Here is a 19,716-nt window from a genome sequence, read left to right on the forward strand (position 1 = left end):
GAAAGGATGTTCAAGCAAGCTGGACAGTGGTACTGAAAGTCAAACTAGAACAATGTATTGTGTATTTGTGTACAGTCACCGACACTGAGAAGTAATGGAACAGTAGATGGGAAACAACAATCTCAAGTACAATGGCAGATAAAATTGCAGTCATAATCATTAAAGAGCGGACATTGTCATAGAAGATCTAGCTAGGTATTTACAGGACCTCCATCAGTGGGGTACTGAGCAACTAAGATGGGACAGCTATGCCAAAGACCAGCCTTTAACTAATTGTATGAGAAAATGGTGGTTGTTAAAGTGAAATATACAGTGATGTCATTCTCATCAATTGTAATAACTAAGGTGATGGAAAGTTATTGTAGGGTAAATTTGAAAAGAGGTTGCGAGGGGAAGACAGGATTACCTAGAAATGTTCTGCTACATTTATGGGTTATTTTCATAGGAAAGATTTTTCACAGCACATCCAAAGGTGTCTTCGATAGATAGAGAATTAGGCTGAAGACTATGTATGCCTAAGAAGTAGATCTGGTTGAATTATTCATTATGAATATATTTGTTGCAAATGTAGCTCCCATTTGTGAATCATTTACAAACCCATCCCAATTTCTACAGATCTACTCATTATTCATAAGCATTCACCAACAGGTTGGATGAACAATTTTCATGGTTGAAAAACTACTTTTGGGTGAATTATGTTTTTCAGGTATGAAATGTGAGATAAATAATCAGTTATGCTACAGTTCAAGAAACTTTTGGGATTCACAGACTTTTTCATGAATACCTGGAAATGGTCCAAATACTTGAGAATAATATAATCCCATTATTATATTTGGTGTTTTATTTGCAAGTATATTTGTATATTTTTCTTTTCAATTATTTCACCAGCTTTATTAAGAAGTATGAAGTAAAGATCAGGATAAAATGATAATAGGAGGCTTCAACTTTAGCCGTTTTGCAGAGCTGATAAGAAAATTGCAGCTGTAAAGGACAGATTTACCATTGAGTGGAAGAAAGGAGTGGAGAATCAAGTCCTAGATATGTAGACTGCAGTGGAGAACAAGACAAGGACACATTGAGTAGATTAATTTAGTAATCACTTCACCGTGACAGAAATGCAAACAAAGTTCACAAGAAAAACAAGTAGAAAATGATTGCAAATTCAGATGAATGTGCACAGATAAACCCAGCAAAACAGATTTTAAACAAATTACTATCCCAGAAGAATAAACAATTTACCAGGTGATTTAATAGACTAAATGATCAAATAATATGATAGCTCACTATACAGAATAGCATCAGGAAGTTAAGCAATAAAGTCCATTTAGCCTTATGAAGAAATGACTGCATCACAACTAAAGGGAGGCAGAATTTGTCTGGGCTTATCCAAAAGAAGGGCAGCTCTACTTTGTGGTAGAGGAAGAAGGCAAAAACTGCTGTAAAAGGTGCTCGGTGGTCAGCTTTGAGGCAATGTCCCCCCCGCCCTCCACACCAGGCATGTGCATAAAGGTACAAAACCTAGGTGGGGCAATATATCCAATAAATATGTCCAAGCAGCAAGGAAGCCAGCACCCACCCTCCTTCCCAGAGTGGAGGCGAATGGCAGGCTGGGTTAGGACCTGCTGTAGGCATTACACTAGTCGCCCCATTTAAAGGGAGGCTGGGAAGGAATTTTTCCCAGACCACCAGAATTGGCTTCAGTGGAGTGTGGTTTTTTCACCTTCCCCACAGCGGGTGTGTGGATGGACCTTTTCTGGTGAATAGAAAAGGTGGTAGGCCATATGTCACAACTTATTTTGTAAATTGGGCGGATGTTCAGTGCAGGTACTCCATAGGGAGGGCAGCCAGCGACCAGATAAATGGCCTGGTAAAGGACTTAAAAGGAGGTAGTGGATAAAGGAACAGAATGGGGGAGGGGGTTCAGGGACTCCTATGATTGGTATGGCAGGGAGCCAACCCGCCCTGTTCTCATAGCCTCCTTAACCTTCTTACAAGGCTGGTGGATGGTAAGGTCCAAGCCATGGGTTGGCTGGGGGACCTGAATGGAAACAAAGGGGGGCTGGTGGAAGCCCTGGACAATTGATTTGAATAAGCATAGATTTGCCTGCACTGTACACTTTATCTGCTGGGTAGTCCCAGACATCTATATAATAAAGTTGCAGCCTGATTAAAACCCATAGCAAGTCTCCTGTCCTTCTTGCGGTGTACCCAGACTTTCTGTACACTGGAGTAGATTATGGACATTGTTGATGGCGTCCACCAGCGTCTAAGCCATAAGGGAAAGTAAGACACAGGCTCTGGGACAAATCAGGCCCTTCTTTACCAGATCCAAACTACAATAAACTAGAAAATATGCATATAATACCCAAGCCTTTTGGTTTAAAGTTTTATCGATTTTTTCCCCCATGTTGCTTGTTCATGGGCTGCTGGATAAAGTATGGTATGGTGATAGCTGCATAGGCTTCCTCACCTACCTGATACTTCACTTGCACACCCACCCTGCCACTATTCTACGGCTAAGTCTTCCTTGAACTGTAGCTACCAGCAGCAAAGTTCTACTTTTTCTGTCCTGTGCCAAGAATATAAAATGATTATTTATACTGCGGTAGTGCCTAGGGGCCCCCAGCCAAGGCCCTCACTGTGCTAGGCACTGTACAAATACATAAGAAAAAGATAGTTTTTGCTTCAAGGAGCTTAGTGAATGCCAATTAAAGCCAGGAAATAAATAGCTTGCTTTCCCTATCCTGTGTGTCTTGATACAAATGATTACAGTGTGTCATGAAAAAACACACGACTGACCCAAATAAAAAAAAAATGGCGGAAAATATGAAAAATAATCTGTGAATTTTTTCTCTCTTTACGGATAGGCAAAGGCCAGGAAAACAATTGTGGAGACTATCCAGCAGTACACACATCATTAGAGACTAACTGCGTAGTGAGGTAGTGTTGGTGCATGAACTTCCATAGATCCATAAAATTAAGAATTGTAAAATATCTATGCATTTAGACCCGTTTCTTGGCCAGGGAAGTATTGCTTCCTACATTACAAATTCTAGTGATATGTCTAATTTAGAATATTCCGAAGGACTGCCTACCATAAGCCTTGGGAAACTGTTCCACTACCTAACATCTCACTGTCAAGGCATGGGGAACTATCATGGATAAAATAAGAATGCTCCTTACCATCTCCTGCCCTCCACTGCTTGGACCATTCCTAGAGCTGAATCAAATCAGAATATTTTCTCGAGGTAAGGAAAAGTTCAGTACAGACTGTACCCCATTCCCTTCCCTCCCACCAACACACACCTACATCCCAGAGAAGAGATGGGGTAGTTCTAATTTACCCTATGCCCACATAAAAGAATAATCTATTCTCTCCCAAAGTCCACATTAATGCAAGCGCCTGTGCACAGTCTCCATCCACAGGTATCCTGCAGAAGCACAGAAATATCAGCCTAAGCATACTGTGAGATTTAAAGGAGCAGGTGTAGCAGAACCTAACAGTGAGCTTCTGCCTTTCACTACTGTAGAAATGGTGGGATGGCAAGTTTCCCAGCCCCCGATAAATATTTCGCTTGGGACTTTATCGGAGCAGGTCTCCCTGAAACACCATCCCATAGGAAGCGGCAGAGGCAGCAGGCAAGACACCACCATCTCAGAAAAGCAGGTGAGAAGAGAGGTGGTCTATCAGCCATCCTCCTAAAACAGCACAGGGGAACTCGCAGCTACTTGTATAGAAAATGGAATTGGGAGGGGGTCCTACTTGCCACTTCCTCCTTGGACACTTAACTTTCCTACAGCTAATGGAGCCTACTGGAGAGAGGAAAGATTGTGTTAAGAGGAAAGAATGGGTCCTTGAGGAACATCCATAGGTTTGGACAGCAACCTTAGGTTTGCTCTGAATCCACACTCCAAACCTTCAGAGATTAAGCCATCTCTAATATGGACAAATGCCAGTTGAGGACTATGTTGAAATGATCAAACTTAAGTTATTTCTTCTACAGAGTGAGATTGTTATTGCTTGTCATTTCTAAGTCTAAATAATGAGGTGTTGCGATACTACAGTAATAGAGTCCATAAAAACAGCCAGGTATGTAGATGGGGCGGGGGGAAGGGCTGAGATAACTATTTCACTTGTGACCTATGCCAGACTCAAGCCTGTAGCGTCACAGAAAAAAAAATCATATTGAATATTCAGTAGAATAAAAAAGTCACTTATCCATTGTATTCAGACACTTATATCACAAGGACAGTTTACATAAATAAAAAACTAGGCTCATCCGAGGATCATGTAGTCCACTTGCTGGGTCATCAATAGAAACTTAAATTACAAGTGAGTTAAGACGAGCATCTAGTAATCTGGTTAACACGTTAAAAAAAGCAGCAAAGAAATACCACATTAGTCAAAGTCATTATCAGAGTTGTCCAACACTATCATGGCTTTGTAATTAAGTAGTTTTATCTCAATTAGTACATTTCAAATTGTCCTAACACAGGAAACCAGCCTACCTATGTTTCAACAGGAAACATAAAAAACAGTTGAAACATATCTACATCTTATTTACAGAAGGATACTGATCATTTTTATTTATAATATTTATATTGCAGTAGAGTTTACAGGCCCCAGTGTTCTAGGAGCAGTACAAACACAAAGGAAATATTGTACATGCCTTAAAGGGCTTCTAGTCTCAGATGACTAAGGGGAAGGGAATGGGAAGCAGTTAAATATGCACCATTTTTTTACTAACATATACACTTGCTATTTTTTAAAATTGTCAATAGATAAGAGTAAGTTTCAGTTGTCTCAGACTGCCTCTTACACTAGCAATTGTTAGCTGACTGATGTCTTATAATGCTAGCAATGTAAATTAGGGCTTGATTAAGATTTTCCTCTGCTTTTTAGCAACTTCCAAACACTTACATTTTACTGTTTTTTTTTAAAGCAAGTATATAATAATAAAGAAAAACAAACCAAAAATAACATCTGGACATAAATAGCATGGCATATGTATAAGAGAACGTTCAGTTGTTCTAATTCCTGCACTAAAGGATTGCTGGACATATTTCCATGAAGATACAGATAGTGTCCTCTAATTCCACTTATAAGCCTATTCCTGTCAATTAAATATTATCTAAAAGTCCCTATGGAAGTGCTTATTTGAAGCTGATGTTGGCATAGTTTTTTTCCTCTTTTTCTATCCATCTGGTTACACACTGAATTGTCGGCTATTCTATCAATACCTGCCTTGAAACTGAATGAGTAAACAAACACATCAACAACAAAAAACTTCAAATCCAAAATAACCAAGACATTCAACTCCAAAATTAAAATTTCTTCTAGCTCCCAAAACTCAGATTGAAGAAAACTACTGTATCAAACCTTTAAAATGTTGTAACTCAGCCCTAAAGTCCCTCCCCACTCCATACGCGCATCTATACACACACTCTGAGCACACATACTTTCTCCATTTCCCCTTCCCCTATGTTGCTATAAATTAATGGAAAACATACACATCCTTTTTTTATATTGTAAACTGAGAGTTTCAAAGCTTAGTATTCTAAATGATTGTATATGCCATTTAACCTATACAGCTCAATTTTAAAATGTGGGTGCCTTAATAGGACATCTGAATCCTGCCCTTTATCTGAGTAATGACTTGAGCAACAAAACGTGCAAACCGTATGTCCCATAAAGGTAACCACATTAGAAAAACGGGCTGCTGTATACATTTAAACATGCAAGAGTTCCATTATTTTAAAGCAAAACAAAGTTCTCTTCTCAAACCTCTTTTTTCCTCATGGTCTTCTCTCTTCTCTGTGTAACGTTATTCCATTTTACACATACACTTAGATGTGCCATAACTGCTTCGTTTAAAATGCATAAAAGCTATCCACAGCTCAACTAAGAATGAAACAGTTTTAGTATTTTCTGATCCATGTTTCTGCCACACACATTCACCGGCAGTATGATAGCTCCAAGAGCAGACATCTGATTCTTGACATTTAAAGATACAATACTGGTGAAAAATAGTGACGCCTTATTAACTGCAAACAGCTTGTGAGGGAGTAGGTGATGTACTCTTAAAGTGCATAATCAGAACAAGCACTCATTACAGCCTTTCAATTTTATATTTTTGAATCAATGCCATAAGAAAGAGAAATAGCCAGAGATACAAATTTGGATACTTTACAATAACTATTTCATCTTTTCAGCTAGCAGTTTTTTTCCCTGGTGTCTAAAGGATTAAGACATCTCAAAGTTTCCAAAGGGTCTCTAATTTTCATAATAAAATAAGAACTAATGAAGGCAAACCCTGAAACTACAGAAACAAAAGAATGTGTATACTGGTAACCATAAGTGCTGGAACTAATGGGGTGGGGTGTGCTGCAGCACCCCCAGGCTTGAAGTGGTTTCCATTATATATACAGGGTTTACAGTTTGGTTCAATGGCTCTCAGCACCAGCACTAGAAAAACTGTTCCAGCACCTCTGCTGATAACATCCTGTTGAGTGACACTGTAATCCTAAATAGAAGCAAAGCAACCTCCAACTCCCTATGTCCCTTCTGTGACCGCCTTTGGAATCCAGCCCCCCAAAAGCTCTCATTCTTCCCATATGGGAAAAAAAAACATCAGCCTGTTGCCCCCTGGAAAAGTTCATTTGAAACACTGACTTCTAGCATTAAAATGCACATTTATTTTAAATTTGATCTGGATTCCCTTTCTCTTTTCTACGCCCAATGACCTCTCAAAACATGAAAGACGATGACCTCTGAAATATCACAAAAAGAAAAGGAGTACTTGTGGCACCTTAGAGACTAACCAATTTATTTGAGCATAAGTTTAAAATAGTCTCCAAGGTGCCGCAAGTACTCCTTTTCTTTTTGCGAATACAGACTAACATGGCTGCTACTCTGAAATCTGAAATATCAGAGTGAAAAACCATCTGCAAAAAGAACAATTCAGTAAACAGCAGTCAATGCTACATACTATACCTGAAGGTATTGACAAGACCGCTCCTGTTGACATGTCTCTGACTTCACTAGTGTCTGATCCATATTAACTGAAGCTTTCTGGTAAACCTCGCGGGCTCTGCTCACTGTCAGTGTAGAGGACCAAGAGCTTTTCTTCATTAACTGGGGATCCAAATTCACGGGCAGGTTTGCACAAGTAGAGCATTTGACATCATTATTGCTTTTGGATGACTTCACAGTATGTTGACTTACAGTATTATAGGCTTCCATAAAGTACTGAGAAGTGGAACGATCGGGGCACCTTCCCATAGTCATAACCCCACTGGGAGCATGATAAATGCAAACATCATTGTCCAAGTTGTCATCTGAACTCCACCATCCTGGTGCATTGGATCTGGACTTGCCTTCTAACCTCCTTTCTTTACTCTTGCTACGCTTCCCATACCTCATAGTCTGTGTCTCCTCTGGGCTTGCTTTGCCACCATTTACACTTCCCTTTGATGGTCCTTCAAGAGAATGAGACTTTGTGAAGAGCTTTTGAACAGAGTGAACTAAGTGGCGGATCCTCCCTGGACTGTCACTGCGATGTTCCACAGCAGTCCGTTTGTATTGTAAGGTATGGTAGCCATCTCGATTAAGAGGCAACTGCCTTTCAAACTGATCCAAAAGATTGGCAGGAATGCGATTAGTTTTATTAGCTGTTCCATGGGGAACAAGAGCACACTCGTCTTTAAGTTCATGGTGGGAACTGTAATGTCGCCGAGGAAATGTGCTGCTGGCAATTTGATCGTTATAAGGTACCATGCATTCTGCCTGAAAAGAGTTCCTCTGAGTATAATAAGGGTGATCGGCAGGGTGAGGGTCGACTGGATTTAACAAATATGGCTGCCTGTCTGGGTGATGTGGCAGATTGTCACATGGAGGGTCACAGGTAATCCCATGATGATGACTGCGGTTGCTGGATAATCCTTTCATTATTGATGTAAAGAGTGTCCCAAAGTCATCTAATATGTATAGTTACGTTAGAGACAGATCTCAGAGAAAGGCCTAGAAGAATGGAAAACAACAGAAGATGTGAGATATTTAAGCCACTGCAGTAATTAACATGCATATTTTTCATATAAATTGCCTTTAATATCAGAAATCTTACACATAAAATCCTTTCTCACACCCCTTTGTTAGACAATTGGTCACTCCTTATGCATGGCCTTACATCATCACAGAAAGGATAGCTTAACAAATTACAAAAAGTGAACTTGTTTCACCGGAAAACCAAGTGAAAACTAGACAAGGGAAGATTTTCTTCTGTAAAACCCACCATTGCTAACTAACTGCAGTAAAAATGCTGTCATCTAGCCTCTAAGGCCCCAATCCTACAAACACTTACACATGTGTGCAAATCCTTATATGTATATTCAGTGGGTCCCAAATTACTCTCATGCATATTTGCAGGATCAGGCCTGAATTCATTAAGCAAAATCATGCTCTTTCAGAACATTTTCTGGGTTACTTATGGCCCAATGCAAAGCACAGAGAAGTCAATGGGAGTCTCTCCACTGAATTCACTGGATATTGGATCAGGTTCCAAGTGTACTTTCCATTCAGTTTATGTCTTTTCTCTACTCAGATTGTAAGCATCTTTTCTTTCTTATACTACACTAAGAATAACTCACATGATTTATATTTCAGCATGAGACTTTATTCCTTCAGGGGAGAGAAGCAGTGTGGGAGACATGCATCTCAGTTGGATAGTCCGTGTCTTTGCACAAGTGCAGAGAAAAGGTCAGAGTAACACAGTTAGAAAGACCCAGAAACTTCCAGAACATGGTGTGGTAGTTAGCAGATATGGTCAGTAGCTGTTCTAAGGCTCTATATGATGTTTTCATTGTGGGCAACTCGCCTGGCAGGTGATAACCTAGTCATCCTCTGAGAGCTGACTCAATCAGAGAGCAAGGTAGTCTGTGGGAGGGGGAAGGTTACAAACAAAAAAGTTCAATACAGCCCAGCAGACCCAGCAGTTAATTGACACAGGACAGGAGGAAAGTCTGTATGAGAACACCATAAATTTACATAAACCACCGTAAATTTACTGCTTAATAGCTTTTGTTTAAAAGTTATTCATAGTACTCCAAATACTATTTACAAGGTGTTTTTGCGCACATTAAATGTTTGTTTTTAGTAAGAGTATGGTATGCGCTCTTTGAAATCGACTGGGAACTATTAACATTCATTTATTTGGGGTTTACATACAATAGCCTGAGGTTTAATTCTGTGTAATGCTTTTGAAATGTCCTGAAAAGACAGAACCCTGGCCTGTGCTTGAGCGAGGAATAAAGCTGAGGTGCAGGAAGAAGGGGACTGTCATAGATTTATACAGTATATTTTCTGAGCACTCCATCCTTTCCCCCGTCTCCAGTACATAAGCACAATATCAAATCAATAATAAAATAATAATAAAGGTTGCTGACTCCATGAAAACACACCCCAACAGTAATAGTTTTACAGTACACACCTTTGGGACCATTACGTACCTACTGACTTACTCCTACTCTTTACCAGAAATATTTTAGACTTAGAGCAGACTGGTATTGTGCTATTCAGACTTATTCTCATAAATTTTCAAAGAACGAAAGTGTTTGAGTATCACCTCTCCCTCTAAAGTCAATGGGATTTGTACAACCAAATCTTTTAAATGGCTTTTTCAAATGTAAAAGACTATATTATTTGAGTGGATTGGAAACATTTGGCCTCAGAGTGACTTTCAAAGGTTACAGTACTACCACTAGCAACCAGATATAATCCTTTAGCTCAAGTGATTCAATCACTACAACCTTTCAAGTCCCCAGTTCATATCTCACCAGTGGCAAATTTAGCAGTCCAAAGGACCAGTTGGAGTAATGTTGCTGCAACATCTACACCGCTAATGTATGAATTGCTAATGTTGCAAAATAATTCATAGCAATGTCTAAGGAGCTGGTGCGTAGAAGGGTGATGCAGCAACATTGGGCTTTTCAGGGGCATTCTTGTTGTGCAGTCTCTTTGCAGTTTCTTTTAACATAAGTAAACTGGAACTTTTTCACCTTCACTATTGTTTCCATTGGGGCTTATAATGCATTGTATCTCTTGGAACACTATTTCAGTCTGAGTCTTTCTTGGGAATGTGGAAAGTCTTGTGTAGCAACTGGAGTGGCAACTGTAAGGTATTTTCATCAGGTAAGTGTTTATGTTTTAATGAGATGTTGACATAACATCTACCGGAAAATCAACCACAAAGAGACTTTCTGAAATAGCATTAAATTGGTCTTGATCTAGCAAAGCCTGTTTTGCATTAACCAGAACATATTTTATATTTTCCTCTGAATCTCTAGCAAGCCAAAAATGTTTCTCAATATGCTACAGATCTGATGTGGATGTGCTGCATTTCACTCTTCTATACCACCTCTGTGCAATGCAGAAAATGTTCATTGTCCGGAGACCTTGAATGCTAAAAAGTTTTCAAAATATCACAAATGGCATTTGAAATATTCAAACAAGATAAGCTCACTGGTTTACTCAAATAGAGATATGATCTAAAGTACTTTTAAAAGCACTAAAAGAGACTATGTTCAGAGCTCAGGTCTTATCAACTACACAGTACTTAAAGTATCCAGCAATTCTAAAGAACACTTTACAGCTTTACCAACTCCTTTACAAATATGATCTATTAGGCTGTGGAACAGTCACGATTACCAAGGGAAATGGTAGTAGCACCATTACTTGAGTCATTTAAAATGCAACTTGACAAAGAATATACTGTCAAGAACAGTTCTGCAAAATGGACCTGATGACCAAATAAGTCTCCCTCATTCTTTAATATCTATGAATATAGGTTCACACTATAAAGCTTGGCAAATGGGGGCTTCAACCATGTAATAATGTTGACAAAAATCCCTTCATTATCATATTGTGAGCCTTAGCGCTAAAATAATTATTATTATTATGTAATCTTAACAAAATACAAGTTCACCACACAAGAAAATGATCACAACAATTCCATTCCCAAAGATCTTACAATCTAAAACATAGACCTAAAGGAGACGGGGTGGAGTAGAAAAATTCAGAATGGTGAGTGAGCAACTTTTATTTTTTAATTATTCATGTTATTATGAATTCCCAACTTGTGGGTATTGTGAAAGAAGCAATTTTGCAGAGGAGAAATTTGACTGAGAAGGGGTGGCTGTGGTATAAGAGTTTGAAGACTTGACAGAAGGCCATTCCATGCATAAGGCAGCATGGAAGAAGTCATGGAGATGAGAGTGAGGGACGGAAATGAATGGCATATACAGACTGGTGTCACTGGTGGGGTGGAGTGGTTGTGGGAAGGAGCAAGAGCACCAAAAGAGGAAAGGTCTGATTTGTAGGCTGCAGCGGAGCTGTGTGGGAACTAGAAGGCAAAGATGAAAAGTTTAAACTAGATGCGGTGTGCAAGGTGGAGGGCTTCAAAGAAATAGAAGATGTGGTTTGACTGATGGAAGAGGAGAATAATTTTACTAATGGACAGGTTGTGGTCTTGGACGACTGGATGGTGGAAAGGCTTAGGAGGAAAGTTAGAGTTCAGTTTTATATCCATATTAAGTCAGTGTTGTCAATGAATCATCCAGGAGAAAATGTTGGACACAAAGGAGAAAATGGACTGGACCAAGAGTGAGAGAAGATTTGAAAGTCACTGCCATGAAGAAGATAAGCTTCACCATTCACAAGTGTATGCAGGGTTACAATGAAGAGGAGGGGCTAAGAATAAGGCCTGGCAGAACCACTACAAAGAAGGTTTTGGGGAGGAAAAGAAACACCTAAACAGTGCTGAAGATCTCACAATGGCTGGAGAACCAAAAGAGGGCAGAGCCAAGGAAAAACAGGCTGCCATGGAGAAGGGAGTGATCAGCAGTATCTAAAGATATGGATACAGATAGAGTAAAGGCCAGAAATGTATTCTATATAATGTAAAGTAGAGTAGAATTTTTTTTATTCTTAACCCTTAGGCTGCTATTATATTAAATTATAGAGGTCCTTACATTGCATTGACTGTTGTGAAAATGATAATGCTGAAAATATCTACCCAGAAAAGAGCACCATTCTTTTATCATATATCAAATATCTAATTAACAAAGATATGTCCCACTGTACTTTAATTATTCTGCTACTATAGGAGGATCATACAAAAACAGAAAAGTATCAGGCTAAGTTGGTGAGCTGATGTACATTACATTGAATAAAGCATACTGGTCATATATTTTCCCTAGATTACAGAGGTTTATAGTGCTTCTACTACATATTTAAAGGACTATCCTTATGAACAGTAAAAAGCACATTTGTTTTCATTACTATATAAACTACATTCAGAAAATACTTGAAATACTGACAAACGATATTAAACAACTGCATGCCCTCATCCCATTTGGAAAATGATTTAATATGATTTTACATAACAGAATTGGTTAAACCTATCAAGGAATTTTTCATTGTCATTAATAGCCAATGGGGAATCTGATCATAACACGAGTAGCTGAGATGAGGAAAATTGAGTTTGTGCTGTATTGTTATATCTTTGCCAAACCAAGACTGTTTAATCAATCATAAAAATAATAAAGGATCCTTTCTGAAGATCTTACAGATTTATAAACAATGGAAATCGCAGCTCTGTAACTAGAAGAACAAAAGACCGCTCGATAGCATAGTGATGGATGACATAATAGAGAAATAAAACATTATCTTGTAAGGCTGGAGAAGTCTAATCTTATTCAGAATCAGTATTATGTTCGCCACTGTTATTTTAAGTAAGCGAAGGGGATAAAAACCTATTCATACTTATTTCTGACACAGTATGACCACACATATTACAGTGCACAGTACATATATCAGTTATATGTTGGAATGATTTAATGTGCTGGAACATTGTGCCCTAAATTATTCATATGCCACTAGCATGGTTTGGAATCAAAGATACATACAAAACATCAGAACCTGAATATACAAGTTTTACAAGCTTTCAAGTATTGTATGCACATACACTCTATTATGGTGTTTATTTGTATTAACTAATATACAAATCATCTATATTCTGTGTTTATTAATGTGCAATGCTTTCCAGAGACCTGTTTCCTGTTTTATATATCTGTGGAAACCTCATCCTTTTAAAAAGATTTAGGGATATGTAGCATAGCCTCTCCAACTTTATCTGAGAAAATCACACAACTACGTTACCTGTGTTTCATAAAAAAACATGAAGAAACTATTAGGTAGCAAAATTCTTTAGCTACAGTCATGTGCAAATAATATTTGTAGATAAGGCTGCGAGTCTGTCACAGAGATCATGGATTCCGTGACTTTCCAGGATCTCCATGACATCTGCAGCAGTCGATGCGGATAACCCCAGGGCTAAGCAAGCAGCTGGGGTGGCCCTGGGGCGAGCCGCACTGGCTGCTGCTGGACCTAGGGTGACCAGATAGCAAGTGTGAAAAATCGGGACAGGGGTTGGGGGGCAATAAGAGCCTATGTAAGAAAAAGCCCCAAATATCGGGACTGTCCCTATAAAATCGGGACATCTGGTCACCCTAGCTGGACCCAACCCGGGGGCCAGCTGCTCAGGGGGTGCCAGAGCTAACTGCAGGGCCCCCGGAGTCTCACCCCCAGCAGCAGCAGCGCCTGGGCCCCCCTAGAGCACCTAAAATTTAGTCAGGGGTATTTGTAGTAAAAGCCATGGACAGGTCAGGGGCCGTGAATTTTTGTTTATTGCCCATGACCTGTCCATACGGCAGAGTAGAGCAGTAAATATAGAATGTAGAGTTAACATTTGTGTATTCTTATGTATTCAGAAATAGGTTATAGTTAGTATCAGAGGGGTAGCCGTGTTAGTCTGGATCTGTAAAAGTGGCAAAGAGTCCTGTGGCACCTTATAGACTAACAGACGTGCATCCGACGAAGTGGGTATTCACCCACGAACGCTTATGCTCCAATACGTCTGTTAGTCTATAAGGTGCCACAGGACTCTTTGCTGCTGTTATAGTTAGTGTCTTACAAAATACTGCATTATAGGTTAGATGTTTCTTTCATGTGGACAATATATTATATGTAGTAAATACTGATTATTTTTCTAGTAAATTCAGAATTTGATTATGCAACAATAAGATTCATAATGAGACAAACTCCATAACATATAGAAGTACAACTGATACTTACAGAGGGCATTTGAAGGAATCACCACATAATTATATTTGTATTTATATATTGCATATTTTAAATATAGAAAAACTCAAAGAATTGAGAATTTTATGAGCAACAAGTGAACATGAAAACTGTATTAGCAATACACAATATTAAGACCAAATAATTACTTTGTGTGAAACGTATGATTTCCTACTTACGGGTAAAAGTCACCTAAGCCACATTATGTAATCCCTGCAGTACACATCTGTTGAGAAAATGAGGGCCAGACTCCTATGGAGGTTGAATTTTCTTTGTGCAGTGAACATAATTCTTTTGAAATGTCATTCAGTGAGTCACAGCCTGATTTAAAAAACCTCATTTTCAGACAGGGTCAGACTAAAACTATGGCTCTGATTCAGGAAAGCACTTATGCACCCTTCCTGTATAGGGATGCTGTCCTGAATTGGGACCTCTGTGTCTAAAAACAGGATCGTCTTTCCAAAAAGTATTGTGTGTGGCTATTTGGAACACATTCCCCCCCCCACCCATATGCTTTTTAATGTTGTCATCTATAAGTTCTTGCATCTGATCCTATTGTATCCATCCTGGACAAATGGAGGAAATTCTCCTTATCCTCATACTAAATCCTGAGGATTTCATCCATATACTTAATGTGTGTCACCAAAAAGAATAGCTGTTAACAGAGAATACCAGGGATTGAAAATGCTACCTCAAGAGTTCTAACCCCTTACAAACACAGGAAAAATACATCAAACTGCCATAGACTCCTCAGACATAACACAGAGCACTGACCTCCCAGGTCTCATAGACATATAGATATTAAGGTCAGAAGGGACCATTATGATCATCTAGTCTGACCTCCTGCACAATGCAGGCCACAGAATCTCACCCACCCACGGTCTCGATATTTTACAACCAGTTATTCTGGGCTGGCCTTTCTATTGGCTTTAATAATGTCAGTGTTACATCACAATAAAATAAATTAATTGTATTATATATAAATAAATACAAGGCTACGTATGTAAAAAAATGTGCCCATGTACTTTGTTAAAGGTATCCAGAGTCCAACAAAAGGAAAATAAAAGATGCCACATTAAGTTTTCCCAATCCTTTTTGGCATATGTCCTGCGCTGAAATGTGTTTAGGGTAAAAGTCTCAAAAGAATGCGTAGATTTGGGTGCCATGCCAAGCAGTCAGACCAGACAAATGACGTTTAAATTATAATGACAGCTTTGAATAGCAGAAGGGAATCCTCAAGAGAAAGATTCTGCTTGTTCCAACAAACAGATCAATAAATGGGAGTATCTTGAAGAAAACAATCACACTCTTGTTGATCTTTGAGGAGTGTATTGAAATTGGCATAGTAGTGAAGGAAAACTCACAACAGAGAGAAACAACAGGATGATGTGATTAGAATGGATGGATTACAACAAAAACACTTTTTTTTTGTTATTGTCTACTTTTCCTGTCTGCGGTATCACACCCCAACATCTTTAAGTTCACAAATGACTGTGGCGAACGGTGCCCAATACTTATATACCATAGAATGTGATCACAAATGACCCACTGCATTAGATACACCTAATGGAAACAGCTAAGCATACACTTTGGGGGTTCTAAATGTTATATCCACATAGGAACCAGATTTTCACTAAAATGGGTGTTTGAGGTGAGACAGTATTGAAGTCCAAGCTTATCATGTTATCTGCCTCTTGTAGTTTTTTGTCTCTATGGCTAATAATAAATGAATTCTCTGAGTGTGTCACTAAGATTGTAGTCACTGCAAGAACCTTCTAACACATAATTAATCTGTGAGTCTCATTCAAATACCATTACAAAGTCTGCAAAAGCTGCAACAGTGATACATGTCTGCGACATTTTGACATATTGAGACTGAATTTTAATCATGTTAGGTGTGCAATTATTTGGATTGCATGCACAAATCTGGGAACTGCATATAAAAAGGCACACAGTGATAATTTTCACTCCCACTTACCTCATTAACACACACACACACACACACACACAATTGATCCCTTTATATGTTTCTAAGTCAGGTCCATTATGATAAATAATGATATACTATGTAATTAGACTGCTTGTAGCCATGCATTTTCTGTGGTACTTCAGTACAGAATCTGTCTCTCAGGGTAGGGTGCAGCAATTGTATGTAGAATTTGTGGTACTGTAGGTCCTATCACAGATTCATAATTACCATTTTCTATTCTTGCCTTTCAGGAGGAAAATGACCCAGCTGCTTTTGATACATTAAAATATCTAGATGAGCAATATATTATGTTACACACATTATTCTATTATAATTGGAGGGCTTGTCTTGTTATGAATCTTTTACTATTGTTACATAATCAAATTCTTAAATTACTAGAAATGTGTATGTATACACACACACACACAAGGATGTGTATAGGAAAATATATTAAATTATACTATTTGGAAAACACTATGTGAACATACATTTAAAGACTATATTGTAAAAGTATATGTATAAGGAGATCAGTTTAAAGTTGCATATGAAACTCTAATTCTATTTTCTGACTTTTGAATGCTACCTTAGCATTCTGTTAACAGTGTTACATGAAAGTTCAAGATGGATATTTGAGGAGAAGAAAAGCAAAATACCATAATTTGGAACTATATGGTTATATACCACTTAGCTGGCTTGTGTCATTTATCTCACTTCAAACCTAAGGATCTGCAGAGTACCTGTTTTGGTTGGGAATTCTAAAGATCTTTCACTTATTGTAGTGGCACAGTGATCCCGTATTATTTCACAGCTCGACGTCATAAAGCGAAAGGAGAATCTGGATCATTGCATGCTGGTCTCATGGCATTCAAATGATTGGAACTGCTCAGGATCACACAGAGAAGGAACCTGTCTTGAATTCTCAGTAGCGGCAAGTACCAGAATATACCTAGGACATCCCAACAACACTGAAGGTCTTGTGAACATGGAAGTACTGCCACAAGAAGTGCTACATTAAGAACTTACATGCAGAGATATGAAATGATTCATTTTGTATACATTATTCACTTACAAACTGTTGAAGGCTTGTGTTTTCAATCAGAATGCGATGCTCAGCAGATAAAACCTACATACAATACGTGTAATGTACAATGCTATTCTTGTAGAAGTCAGTGTGATACAGCATGGCCAGAGGGCAGCAGGATAGTGTTTCTTTTTTTTTTTTAAAGCAGAAAAGAATTTTATTTGTGTAACGCTTAAAAGGAGTCACCAAAAAGGATAAAGCAAAACTATGCAACAAAACAAAAGCAAACACAAGGTATAACACAGCAGCCTTCAGGAGGGAGAAGTGTTCAGGCTAGCCTGGACCCAGAGCGGGGGGGCTTCCTCGACACTCGTGGTCTTCCACCCTCTTGAGTTACCTGGTGGCCTAGAGCGGGGGGGCTTCCTCGACACTCATGGTCTTCCACCCCCTCGAGTTACCTAGTGCCACACCCAGTGTCACCGATTATTCCTCTCCTGAGAGTGCCCAACAAAATGGGCACGGCTGCGGGGTGGGCGGTTTGGGGGTGGGAGGGAACGTACACCACGTGTGATAGGACCCCTCCTTGGTGACAGTGATGATGGTATCCACAGCGGCAACAGCTGCGGCTGGGGTCTCTCGCTCTTCCCCTCAATCAAAGGGTTAGACGGAGGGAACCGGACAGGGTCACCGAGCAGAGAACCTCGGACAGCGCCCACCGGTCCTCGAAGGTGTCAAGGGAGTTGGTGGACGCCGCCCAGATAAGTGAATGTACTGAGGATCGGAAAATGGCCCTACAATCGCAGGACGCTTCATTAGCCAATCTCCCCTCTCTGGTTTTATAAATGGCTTTTTTAGCTAGGGCTAGGAGGAGGTTAACCAGGAGATCTCGCGATTTTGTGGGGCCACGGATGGGGAGTGTGTAGACAAAAAGGTGAGGGGAAAAGTGTAGCCAAAAGCGTAATAAATTATTCGTGAGGAGCCAAAAAAGGGGCTGCAGCCTGGCACACTCTAAATATACATGCGCCAGGGTTTCCCTCACATTGCAAAAAGGGCAAGTATCCGGATGGGGGTGAACCGTGTCAAAAACACGCCCGTGCTCACAGCTCCGTGAAGGAGCCGCCAACTAATGTCCCCGACGGGCCTCGGGACCAAGGTGGAATACAGGCTGGCCCACCGGGGTTGCTCACCCTCCAAAGGTGGCAGGAGGTCCCGCCACTTGGTATCAGGGTGGGACACCAGGTGTTGGCGAAGGGTGTGAAGTGTGAGTGTGTATAGATATTTCCGTGGCGCGATTTGGAAGCTGACCAGCTGCAGTTCATGCAGCCGGCTCGCAGTGAAAGGGTGAGGGGTTTGTTGGGATCTACGGTGTAAGGGCCCAATTGAAAGGTCCGGCGGACCTGGGGTAGAGGGTGGGCGGGGTGCACCCTCACGCAGGGCTCGGATGAGATAAGCCCGAGCAGCAGGTGTCAAGGAGGCCTTCACCTCCTGAAGTACGCGCTGGGGGGTACAAGGTCTGGAGAGCCCCATGCGCTGAGTGAGCGTCAGGGGATCCAGCCAGTCTCCCCAGTCGTGGTCGAGGAGGTCTCCAACTCTCGTGACTTCCACCAGGACCAAACTCTGGCGCACCGAGCGGGACTCCGCCACCTTCACACGGAGCTGGGGATTGTGTAGCAGGAGCTCCGTGAGGAGATCTGCTCCCACGGTGGCTGCCATGGACCTGGTCGTTGAAAACAATTTCCAGGTCCGGAGGAGGTCCTCGAGAAGACCGGCAGCCTGGAGAGGTCTCGCGGAAAACCTCTTGGACAAAGATAAAAGAGCTGCCGGTCGTATCGGAGCCCTTGGAAGCGGCGCAGGAAGGCGTGCGCCAATATGCTCCACATCGAACTACCTGCACTATAAAGGAGCCTCTGCAGGGCCTGGAGGCGGAAAACGCGGACCTGAGTGTACAGACACTTCAGGCCCTGCCCTCCTTCCTTCAGGGGTAGATGAAGAACCCCAACACGGGCCCAGTGCATTCCTGACCAAAAGAACTCTAGAATCAAAGTCCGGAGGTTGGTCAGGAAACCCGGGGCCGGGACCAGGGTGTTGATCCGGTACCAGAGCGTGGACAGGACTAGTTGGTTAAGTACCAGTGCTCTCCCTGGGAGGGAGAGACATCGGAGTAGCCTCGTCCATTTTCGGAGCCGCTCTATCACCCCACCTTCTAAATTTTGCCAGTTCTCCGGCGGAGAAGGGTGCGTGGCAGAAAGGTAAACGCCTAGGTAGAGCAGTGGATCCTCGCTCCACTGGATGGTCTGAAGCGTGGGTGGGAGGCAGCTTACCTGCCGCCAGTCCCCCACCGCCAAGCCAGAGCTCTTGACCCAGTTGACTCGGGCGGAGAAGGCTGCCAAATAGATGGCCTGGCAAGCCTCCACCCGTGCCAAGTCGCCCAGGTCCTGGACCACGAGGAGCACGTCATTAGCGTATGCTGACAGGACCAGCCACAGCTCCGGTTCCCACAGCACCAACCCCGTCAACCTCCTGCGGAGGAGA

At 40.8% G+C, this 19,716-nt stretch overlaps 1 protein-coding gene across 7 annotated transcripts in view; it reads right to left on the bottom strand.

Moving 5' to 3' along the window:
- DLGAP1 (DLG associated protein 1) overlaps positions 1–19,716 on the bottom strand; it is a 634,484-nt gene that overhangs the window by 189,520 nt on the left and 425,248 nt on the right. For 6 of the 7 annotated variants that reach the window (XM_048840362.2, XM_048840361.2, XM_048840359.2 and 3 more), the window contains one exon: positions 6,995–8,020. In XM_048840362.2, coding sequence (XP_048696319.1) covers positions 6,995–7,948 — 954 coding nt within the window. In that variant the 5' untranslated portion in view covers positions 7,949–8,020. Of the gene's footprint in view, positions 1–5,785; positions 5,902–6,994; positions 8,021–19,716 lie in introns of those variants that run through there. The other variant, XM_048840364.2, reaches the window with a different exon arrangement.

Source organism: Caretta caretta, chromosome 2, assembly GCF_965140235.1.
Source record: "Caretta caretta isolate rCarCar2 chromosome 2, rCarCar1.hap1, whole genome shotgun sequence".
In the NCBI taxonomy this organism is placed as follows: Eukaryota; Metazoa; Chordata; order Testudines; family Cheloniidae; genus Caretta; species Caretta caretta.